We start from the raw sequence: 11,835 nt of genomic DNA, 5'->3' as shown, positions 1-11,835 counted from the left end.
CGATTAAGCCTAAATTTTGTTACACCGAATGGTATCTCCACCAATCAGTCATACGGATTCGGTCACGTGCGCCTGTCAATCATTCTCTCGCGCTGGACCGATGCCAAAGCAAGTCTGCCATCGGCGGACATAGCTTTCACCGCGCTAGCGACGGATAACAATAGTATTTTGAGTTATTTAGAATATTTACAATTATATTTTTGAAGTTAATGCAATGACACGATCGAAACAGTAGTTATCATTCTTAGAGATGCCGTGGCTTTTAAAATATCACAAGTTTTACGACCTTTGCGAGCCCGAAAGATTTAAATCAATGACACACCGTCCAGAGTATAAGCTTATATGCTTGTAGTGGGCACTGCCGTCACGGTATCCGCCGGTGGCCATCTCGGTCGTAAATATTTTCGTATTACGGACTTTGATATTTGCTGTGACACATATATCGCCCGTAGGTACATCCCAATTTTGTTACTTGACGGGAACTCTGTTCTGTTGTGAGTGTTGTCCGAGTCAACTTTCGAAATGCATCGGATTCTGCAGCGCTGCACTGCAGGTCTTCACTACAGCCATAGGCTTACGCTGCAGGTTTGATTCCGATCGAGAAACAACGGAATAATCTGTGTGATGAAGGAAATTTATTGTTGTTCGTCGAATGACTTTATGCTTGTGCCTTCTATGTCGCTTTCCTGAAGATTATACGGTACTCATTTATTAAGTTGAACTTTCGTCGAGGTGTAGCTTTCGGGTTTATCGCTAACCGGGATAGCCAGGTACGTCCTGCTTGGCGATCGATCGCCAGGTACGACGACGTCCACATTGAGCCTTACGACTTGAGCCGTGACGTTACTGAGCAAAACGATCGACGGTATCCTCATTCGATTCTTGGGAATAGCTAAAGCTTTAGCGACTCGAAATTTCGTGGGCATGCCTTCTATGTTTCCATATCTGGATTTATCGGGTCACCTTTTTGTCAAAATGCCATGAGAGCACGGCATCAATCACGACAAATTGGTCTGTGTCGTGCACGTACGAACGGTACCATTGCAGGAAAAAAGTTCCGGTTGATGACGTACAACAGGGGTAATATGGATTTCTTATCTGTGCTGGTGTACGTCACACAGGTGGAGATACGGGCCAGTTCATGTGATAAATATATATATATATATATATATATAATATATATATATATTATATATATATATATATATATATATATATATATATATATATATATATATATATATACTGGATCTTGTCCATTCAATGGCAATAATGCATCTTAAATGTCACCTGAAGAAGACAATCGATGTGTTTGGCAAATCTGAATATATATATATATATATATATATATATATATATATATATATATATATATATATATATATATATATATATAAGACTTGTACATATCATTTTTATTGTATGACCGTTTGCTGATTTGATATTAATGGACACTTTCATGCAATTGTTTAATATTTCCTCTCGGATCTATTATTTGAAAGGTCGGAATCGATATCACTGAATATGGCAGTTGTTGAACTTGTTGTACCTCAGCTTTACTTCAGCATTACCCGTTCAATGCAATGCTCACCATCAAGGTCTCGTCATCTAGAACGAGAAGAGGTCTTCCAACCCAATAATAATTACAGCCAAAGCACTCTCATATGTAGGCACGCTATGGGCCCTTATTCGACTGTGTCCAAAACGATAATCGTTTTTATTGTGGACGGAACTGCCGAAAAAAAAATCAAAATATAGGAGGCGATAACGCAGGCAAATTTAGCCATTATCGAGCTAAGTCAATGCTTCAAGAACGAAAGAATTTTTCCAATGACATTTAAGGATGAGTTAACATGCAATCAACTTTTTCCAGCAACCTTTGACATGATCTCAGAATTTTTTATTCCTTCAATATTTCCTAAGAGTCTGGCAAACCATTGACCCTAAAAATGTAACATTAGTTTTTTGTAATTTCGCAAAGGGCTTGTAATTGCCAGCGGTTCTGGACGGAAACGTCGTACATCGCTGAAGGCTTTATGGTACTTTGGACTCACAAGTTTAATAAGGCAGTCATCTTACTTGTAAGTAGCGTACAGGTGTCTTGATGTATTGATGAAGATTTTAGGGTTTACAGTGAGTGTTACCCGTCAACTGCTCTCAGAGGAGACGGCGATAGACAGAGTCTAGTACTCACGCAGACAAATAGACAGAGAGACAGAGAGACAGACTGACAGATAGACCAACTGACAGATATAGAAACGCCGAGAAATGTTTCTAATCGTATTGCCCTTCAAAGTCTGTGATGTGACGACTCAAAGTTTTTTAAAGGAAAGGGTTAACGCCCAACTTAACTCTGCTCCTTGCAAAGCCTGATTAAAACTTAACAATTCAACTGACCGGTTGCTTTGTCAAAGCCTCGTGTCTTGAAAGTTTAATGCGACCTAAATCATGCTGTCCGACTTAACACATAGCGTTGTTGAGAGTGAACCATAGACCATCGAGGGTCTATGGGTGAACGAACTCTCAATGAATTTTCGATGTCACCTTGAAAATCGACCACGTGATATGCTAAGGAGAGAGTGTTTATATTCGTGTTTGAACAAAGGGACGGGGTAACTGTACCACGTAACCAGTGTGCGTACCTGGTACGGAGCAAATAGCCAACTCATGACTCACATGTCCGCACAACGTGCGACGACATTTCTCTCCTAGCTCTTTTCCATTCTCTGACATCAAGACAATGGTGAAATGACAGTACAATCGTCTTTATGGATACCTATAGCCTTGCACCTATATTTACACTTCCATTGACGCTGAAGGCAATGTGTGTTTTGTTCACTGAATGGCGATGGAACTCTACAATTGGAGTCCCCGCTCCAGCATGTTCAGACTCACACCTTCTCGCAAAGACTGCTCGGTATTTGGCTTTGAATTTGATGTGTCGTCATTCATTTTGATCAAGACTGTACAACAGCCAACTCACTTGACAGCCATCTTATGCCATACGTTACATAAAGTGTAAAAGCACATCAGTCTTCCTATTGGAATATTTCCCAATAATTCCCTGGCAACTCCTTTTAATATTTTTATCGGGATGAAGCTAAATAACTTGAAAAAAATTGTGTGTTTCTGATAACGTGCCTCAAAAAATTAGAGTAGGTAGGTTGGTCGAAAGAAATTACTTTTATTTCTATTTGTTGGCTGACACCTATAAATATGATGAAATTTAGCGATTTACGCAAAAATATCTACAGTAGGTGGGTTTTCTACGGTTGGTCGGGCTCAGTACCGAAAACACAGTTTTTACATTGATTACCTTTAGGCGTGATCTGACTTGCAAACTCCAACACCTTCGAATAGTCTCCATCAGTGACATTGAATCGAACGACACTGTTTTCTTCAATAAAATGATATATATTGAATTAGTCTTACTCCATCGAACATGAGAAAGCCGTACAAATGTCGAACTTTTTACGGAATCTTGAATAACTTAATCACTTCTATAAATCAGGAACTCTCGAATATATTGTACAGTCTTTATCAGTCACAGATTGATCTTTTACTTTCAGAAAATCTTTGATCTATAAAGGTTTCCATGCACAGTTTGAATGCTTCAAAATGGCGTCAAACTAAACACCCGATCAAAATTATGGCAGCCACACCAAGACAACTCACCCTTCAGCCTTTTGGCATCTTAACTGGACACGGAGCTAGGCAGGGGACTAGGCATGCGAAACTTAAATGTGTGGATTCAAAGATTTCTAAATACGGTGGAACCACTTTGTGTAGAGATAAAAGTTGAAAGCAATCTGTCGGTTTTCTAAGTAATCCTTGTTTATGCACTACAGCATTTTATACTTGCAATGCCCATTTTTCTACAATAAGAGCTATCATAAGAAATATTCTCCAGGAATTTAAACGACGTATACACATCACCGCAAAAACATTTTCGCCTCTTTTTGACAGTTTATTTTAGGATGATATATGTTAAATTTAGAGAAATATACCATGTAATTTTTTATGAAATCATTATGTTACAATATCATCTGGCAAGTATTTTATTAACGGTCTCCATGGTTGTTGAAATTTTGAACCATAACCATCAAGCAACGCTGCAACACACATGAGAATTTCATGTGGAAAACAAGTCAAATTTTCAATCACTATCGCATTTATGGATATGATCAAAGAGGTGATAGATCTTTCCGTTTTTATGTACCTTGCATGTTGGACAACAATGGTACCCCTCTGTCTGTCTGTCTGTCTGTCTGTCTGTCTCTCTCTCTCTCTCTCTCTCTCTCTCTCTCTCTCCTCTCTGTTCTCAGGAAGTGCAATATTTTTCCTCTCGAAAGCAGGCCTTTTTTGAAGGAACTTGGAGCAGAAGACAAGGAATCCATCCATCATACTATGCCACATTGGGGTTTCGTCGACTCGTCTTAAATATACATTGTACTTATCGGAAACTTTCAAATTTCACTTCTTTTCTCCTGCTAGATGCGAGTAAGTACAAACTAAATCTCATGTCAAATTGACATTGTAATCTACTGATGTTCTACATACAGGGTGTAAATTTAGATAAACATCTCATACATGGGTTTAAAGAGAACTTGAAGTTGTATAAATATTGCTGTGATCAATATCAACCATTGTCGTAATATGGAAGTCTAAACAAAGCCCATGTTAAACTCAGGGTTTGAATAATACACCTCATCGATCTAAAAAATCAACTAAGCTGAGTCAATGAGATTTAAGGATGTAAAGTAGAACTAGAAGGGATGGAAGGGATTATTTGAGCACTCAACGATGATATTTTTGTAAATGCATCATCTACCTTTCGATAGATTCGGCTTTATTCCGACAATAGTAATGTACAAATTCATTTATATGACTTCCCAAAAAAGCGAAAAAACGTAAAAGAAAAAATCATCAGCCCACAAAAGCAAATACCCGTGATGGTATCAACAAACTGAAATCGCCGTTATACGATTCCCAGATAGAAAAATAATTGATATAAACAGATTGTCTTAGTTGTTTGTTTTTGTGTCTTTTTTGCAAGGATTGGTATAAGAATACAATGATTTTGCTTCCTTTCGGAGGTGCTGTTTTCATCTCATTTAGAAGAGAGACGCAATTAACGACACAACGCTGACGACAACGATGCTTGGAGTGATGACGTCAGAACTGGCAGCCATCATCTCCTTCTCGTAACCGATGCAGTAGTCGTACTGGCAGCAGGAAATACAGCTCTCACGGTTGTTTGCTGGGTAATATGGAGAATATGGGAAAATAATGAAAATATAATGAATAAGTTTGAAATCTTAATAAATCGAAAAAAGCAAAGAATTCTCTGACAAGTAAATAAAATACTAATGCCAAGCCATTGATAGCGTATGGGTGATAAAATTGTGCAAAGTTAAAGAAATAAAAATGGAAATGGCATAAAACTTTGTAACGCTAATGTGCGCGTATCCTTACCTAACCATATGCTTTCCTAGCTACCTAACTACCTACACACCCACCCATCCAATCCACCTACTTATCTACCTACTATAATACCTGCCTAACAATCTACTACCTATACCTACCTACCCACCCAACTACCTACCTACCTACCTACCTACCTACCTACCTACCTACCTATCTTACCCGCATTGCTACTATGCTAGCATGCATTCGTTAGTCCTATGCGCGTTGGCGTCGACTTGTCAGTATACCTACACCACTGACATACAATACCCCACCCCACTCCCGCACGGACACACACATACACACCGACATACTGACGCTCATTCCATACTCCCGGTTTATCCAAATGTACATGTTGTAACAAACTGAACAAGATACTCACGAGAGCAATCCATTTTGTTCCAGCAGTGAGTAGCACAGCCATGACGTTTTATCCATTGGACTCCATCTTGATGCCAAATTTCGGTCTGCATTGGAGTAAAGAAAAGATTAAATAAAGGAACAATTCCAGTATATACCAAAACATACGGATGGTCACGGCTTTGCTGAAAATTAAAGAGTTCTAACGCGTAGCATATATATATATATATATATATATATATATATATATATATATATATATATATATATATATATATATATATATATATAATATATATATATATATATAGGTCAATTAGGCCACCAGACTAAATATTATTTATCAAATTTTAACACCACAGAGAAATAGAATGGTACGTCCAAACCATATAAATGAGAGTGTAGAGCTAAATACCCTTACACATCTGTCTGAAGATTGCGGGCGGGATGCATGGACCTTAAGTAACATATATAGTATTGCTTTCTACTTGAAGTAATTTATGTTGTTATATATATATATATATATATATATATATATATATATATATATATATATATATATGAATATCTGAATTGTACTCACCATGCAATAGGTTTGGTTGGGCATACAAACTTGAACATCTGTATCATGATTCATTCCCATGCCAGAGGCACATGAACTATACTCGCTGACATATCCATCACAGGTATAACACTTCAAAGGCTTATCTGATGTCGACACAAAAGGATTTATGATTAGTGTTTATCGACTTGGAGAAAGGATACTTCTCTATTTCCAATACATTGATACATTGCAGTATTTGTCTTCAACGCAAACAAAAAGAGTAAATGATAATTTGCAAATGACTCATAATCATGATTGAAAATTACATTTAAGTATGACCAAATATAATATTCAAGTAACCGGCTTCTTCAGATAAAGGGAAATATATTTCTTACAAATTTTGTTTCTCGGAACACTTGTAAGGATATATATCGTTCTGATTAAATAACTATAAATTTACGAAGAAGTTATTCAGGAGTTTGATTTTGAGAAATAGAGCAAAGTCACATAAGTTGGAAGGAATAAAAGAGAAGAAATCGATGGATGCCATACGAGCGTATAGACAAAACCGCAGTGAAATCAGGTCAAATTAAAACGAGTTGCTATTCTGTTGTAACTCTGTCGGAGAAAGTCATTAATTTATGGTTTAAAATTAAAACAGTTGCATCCCGTTTTCTTTCCTTCACTCTGTGAACTGTCTTCCCGCGTGATGTGGTAAGATTTGGACAACTTCTGTATGTTCTGGAGTGCTGAACCTCGGAAACAGCTCAATCATGGGTTTATTAGATTTTCACTATTCGGGCACAGTAGAATATAGCTTATGTTTGGAATGATTATCCTTGGCTGAATAGGGAGTTTTATTTTGTATACAGTCTGAGAATCTTTTGTATACAGTCTGAGGATCTTCTGATGCCGCCTTCACTACCGATGGCCCCTGTTTCCGTCGTCTTTCGTTGACAACATCAACGACATCAACAACAACAACATCAACGACATCAACAAAACCCTTACCAATTCTCGTTCAAATCTCGCAACATTCAAATGTAAACTTTACAAAATTACAGTTATTCTTTTCCTAAGGGAGCCTGGAGCGATTGAATTCAAGCCAGTTACATGGACGAGAGCCTGCCTCGTTTTGGTGAAACCTGGCGAATTTAGCACAAAGACTTTAAGAACATCGCTCTTTGTATCCGAATCAATATATTTTTTACAGACCTGTTATGCAAGTCTTTGTAAGCGTATATTTACTTTAAGTACAGGTAAATGCAAGTACAGAAACGTTTTGTGTGCGCATTTTGCTTCTCTGGGAAAACGTGATCATGAAATCACGGTGATGAAAGCTAATTGTTTGCTTTCATTAAAAGTGCTCTCAGAACGCTGTGGCTGACATGTCAACAACAACTATTTGAAGTGTATTTGTGTATTTTCATCTCAGAATAAGATGGTTAGTGAAATGGCCGATCAAAGAAAAATGTCTTAGATTAAGACAAAAGTGAATGACACTTTATCATCTTTCAGCAAATTATGATGCGTTTTGCTTTTCCCTCCCGAAGCTACATGTTCATCCCTCATAGACTATTAGAACGTTTGACTTTGGCGGCGACGTTGACCGCTATCCGTACATGCACTCTCTGTCAAACAGAATGCATGTAAACAGACAGTAAAGCTGTGAGTGCAAATTGAATGCTCTCCTTGTTACGTCAATTACGTCTCGGCCTTCCAGCACCGCAACAGCTTTTAAGAAACATGATAACGTTCTGACGGTTCATTTGAACGTTGGAAGAGGCAAACTTCGGTTTTATCAGCTCCATCGGCCAACGTACACACACTCAGGTTCCTCTTTAAATTTGCACACATGGTTAATGAAGAGTGATGGCTAACTCGCAATGCTATGTGTTCATTGGATGTTGTATAGGCCAAGTTGACAGTGATGTCATGTTCTGTCTAGAATCAACAGTAAAGCAATTAGAGCCTAAAAGCGAAAATCGATGAAAAACTGTTCGGTCAATTTTTACCTTCCGAATAACACCTTTAGCAAACACTTTTCTCGCAAGTCAAACATGGCGTTAGTACACAGGTTGAATAGTTCGCCATGGCGACGAATAAGTTTAAATAGCACTTAAACCCTCTCTTCTCATCCAATCTATAGCATCTTCTGCTGAATACATTTCTCATTTGTTAAAAAATATGTGGCAATAAAATTTCGTTCAAACTTTATTTTTGAAAGTATTCAGAAAGGGGGACTGTTTTTCAGCAGATGCTTCGCATTTTGTTTCAATAATTGTCTTCGGAAAATTTGCTTGTGTAATACTTTGTTTGTCTACTCCCTTAGAAAAGAAGACAAAGGTTTTATCTGCGGCTTGGTAAAATTCTTTGCTTCCTTTCAGACCCGCCATGGTAGCCAGCGGTGAATGACATGCCGTCAATGACAAATGCATTCTAATTTGTAACGGATAAAAACTCATCTGAAAACAACGTTCTGATCTGCGTCGAAACTAATCAAAGTGTCTGTCGTCTGGCTATATAGGGAAGTGCATGGTGGACTTCTCAGTTTTGGATCATGTCCCACAGTTGAAGTTAAATACTCTAATTTGCGATGAAACACGTGACTGAAGTAGTGTCCTCGTGTCTTCTTTCTAACATCTATTAATCTTTGTTAGATTTATTACATTGTATTAGAGAGAGAAACAGACAGACAGACAGACAGACAGAGACACAGAGACAGAGATTGAATAGACGCGCAGACAGACTGGAGAAAGCAATTTATAAACAAATCAGAGTGACGGGGGTTTGAAGTTCTGATCGAAGAAGCGTGGGACTCTGGATTTCGAAGCCAACTTACGGGTTTCACAGTGTGCCCCGTAGTAGTTGGGTGGGCAACGACACATTCCATCATGACACCTGCCCATTCCACAGTCAGAATCCATGTGGCACATCATCATGTCATGGTCGCCCTCAGGTTCAGGTTCATGTTCACCCTCAGGTTCAGGTTCATGTTCACCCTCGGGTTCAGGCTCCATGTGTTCACCTTCATCATCTTTCATATCATGGTCTTCTGTACGCATGGGTTCCATAGTCTGGGCTGTGTAAGACAGTCGGATACCAATGGGAAATGAGTAACACACATTTCTCACTGACTTTAATGCTACCCTATAGACAATGTAATATAGTGCACAACAACATTCCAGCAAGAACTTCTAACACCAACGAAAACACTTACCGCTGATGACAGCAATCGCTGCCAGTAGCAGAACTAAGTATCTCAACATGATGATGTTCCTGTGTTTCTGAAAGATATAAAAGTACCTTTGCATCTTAATATTCTTCTACTAACATACACTGTTAAAGCTGTAGTTTAAAAAAATAATTAGACGGCAACTGTCTGATACCGAACACCACATTCACTTCGCTGTATAAATATGCAACATGCATAGGGGGAAATATTCGCCTCTTTTTGAGTAACCGATGAATGAATTCACAGAACTCTCTCTATTAACAAAGCGATTCTTGTCAGTCACCGAAGTACAAGCTTCCATACGGCGCGATTGCGCTCTTGTCTGGTCAAATTTGATTCATGAATGAAACGCCACTGTCTCTGAGTGAAAGTAAAGTGCGTGACCCAGACAGCAATTATCTTTCACGCCAAAGCAAAGTTCTTAGTTGAAGGTGCAGTGGACACAACGCATGTTCAGACCAAAGTATGTTTCAAAATTGATTGGTTTTCTTTCGTAGGTGTTGGGCCCGTAACACATCAATACTTAGGATAGTGATCAATAGGCTGCGTTTTTGACGCCGGCAAAAGTTCTAAAATCGATGCATGTCTTGCTTTCTACTAAGCGGCCTGTGCAAATGTTTCGAGTATCACATCATGGCGAGAGATAGACTCTGTCCTTTAGGCTTGTGTTTTGATTTGTCAATCACAACATGCGATGCAACTTGCATAAATATGCATATAGTAGTTATGGAGGATTTTACAATCAAAATACTTCAATGATGATATTATTGCAATGTTTTCCGTGATGCAAACTTGCTCATAAAATAGCGAAGAAAATTAAATAAGTCATTTTGTTAATGTTCTATTTCGTATTTTCGGAGGTCCACGCTTGTCTAAGTACAACGCCAGCAAACGAAACAAATGGTTATATGTGGACTGTACAATCGACTACGAGACCTGCCTACAGTGTTGGCGACAAAACACTTTGGTTACAGAAAAAAAAGTTTAAAAAACCTATTTGTCTTTAAAGGGTAGTTTCAATTTTACTTTAACATATTTGTCTCAATGTTTTCTCGAACGAATCGTCACCAGTATGATGATGCTTTTCCCAAGCGACTGTTGATATTCTACTTACCTTATGCCCAAGGCTTTTAGACCCACCAAAATTTGGCGCTGTCAGTTCTTTGAGAATGTTAACTATGCTTTCGCAACCGTAGTGTAAGCTCCTTTTTATTCACCCTTGCCACCCCATTCACCGATGCTAATATTTGTTTGCTCCCAGTGTCCCACCCTGCTTCATCGTGCTGTGGTATCGCTGGGTGCATGGTACCTTTCACTTTCTTGCGCGCATGGGTGTAAAACAAATAAAGATGTGTGTTCTGATTGGCTGATGCTACGTTGGGATTGTCCGGGGTTCTAAAAAACAAACAAAAGAGAAATGATTGATGTCCTCATGTAAGGAAAGCTCTCTACGCTCACGATTTTCTTACCATGGTCTACCTATGGTACAAGGGACAAGAATGTTGTAGGGAAACGCCCCGCCCATGCAATATTGGATATTGTTGTGGTCGATTGGTCATACCGCAGACTGCACCCTTAAGTATATAAATGACTTGCAAAATTTGTCAACTTTGAAGAATGGTGGAGGGTTTGCTTCCGAAGGCGACTCTGGCATTCCTCACTTGCTCGGTTCATCAGCGAACTATGAGCAAGCACACTGACCCCTCCCTCCAAACGAGAAAGTGGAATTTATTTGCGACGTAATATGCAGTCACATACTAGCCTGAGCAGAACACTTCATATTACCAACTCACACAACATACCGATGTTCTGATAAATTATGTATACAGGTCGGAAACTAGACTGTTGCCTCTACATAATTGTGTATACAGGTCGGTAATTAGACCTCGCCAAAGTCCTGTCGAAAGTAACCTCAATTCGACGTAGCGTCCTTTCAGTATTTGATAATTGTTCACACTCTACTGCCAAGCAAGGGTTTTCCCCATCTCCGCTCATTCAGTACCATTTAAAGGGAGATGTTGAACGAAACTAGCAGTTACACACTGTCACTTTATTTTGTGATACTACCAGTATTTTGGTCAAATCGCATAAAAATAGCCTCATATTGATCGTAATGATGTCAACAAAACCTAACGCATAAATCTGGGATTGCAACTTGAGCAATACGATGGGGAGGTCAACTTGAGCAAATTTCAAAAAGTTTGCTCGATGGTGGCAATCGAGCAGAATA

At 38.6% G+C, this 11,835-nt stretch overlaps 1 protein-coding gene across 1 annotated transcript; it reads right to left on the bottom strand.

The window, feature by feature from the left end:
- Positions 1-4,807: 4,807 nt before the first annotated feature.
- LOC139134700 (uncharacterized) lies at positions 4,808-10,860 on the bottom strand. Its single transcript, XM_070701669.1, has 6 exons — positions 10,720-10,860; positions 9,591-9,657; positions 9,213-9,452; positions 6,410-6,534; positions 5,849-5,933; positions 4,808-5,260 (listed from the first exon to the last, which is right to left on the bottom strand). Exons 2-6 carry the CDS (start codon positions 9,637-9,639, stop codon positions 5,115-5,117), a joined length of 645 nt encoding a protein of 214 aa, XP_070557770.1. The 5' UTR covers positions 9,640-9,657; positions 10,720-10,860; the 3' UTR covers positions 4,808-5,114.
- Positions 10,861-11,835: the final 975 nt, after the last annotated feature.

The sequence above is a fragment of the Ptychodera flava genome, chromosome 6, assembly GCF_041260155.1.
Source record: "Ptychodera flava strain L36383 chromosome 6, AS_Pfla_20210202, whole genome shotgun sequence".
Classification (NCBI taxonomy): domain Eukaryota; kingdom Metazoa; phylum Hemichordata; class Enteropneusta; family Ptychoderidae; genus Ptychodera; species Ptychodera flava.
The sequence above is the reverse complement of the archived record's forward strand: the minus strand, read 5'-3'. Positions and strand labels throughout refer to the sequence as shown.

Bases quoted from the DNA above. Each gene is read 5' to 3' on its own strand.
- LOC139134700 (XM_070701669.1), bottom strand. From the start codon at position 9,639: ATGTTGAGATACTTAGTTCTGCTACTGGCAGCGATTGCTGTCATCAGC. The intron at 9,453-9,590 runs GTAAGTGTTTTC...TGTCTTACACAG, and splicing joins AGCGATTGCTGTCATCAGCG to CCCAGACTATGGAACCCATG. The intron at 5,261-5,848 runs GTGAGTATCTTG...CATATTACCCAG, and splicing joins GAACAAAATGGATTGCTCTC to CAAACAACCGTGAGAGCTGT.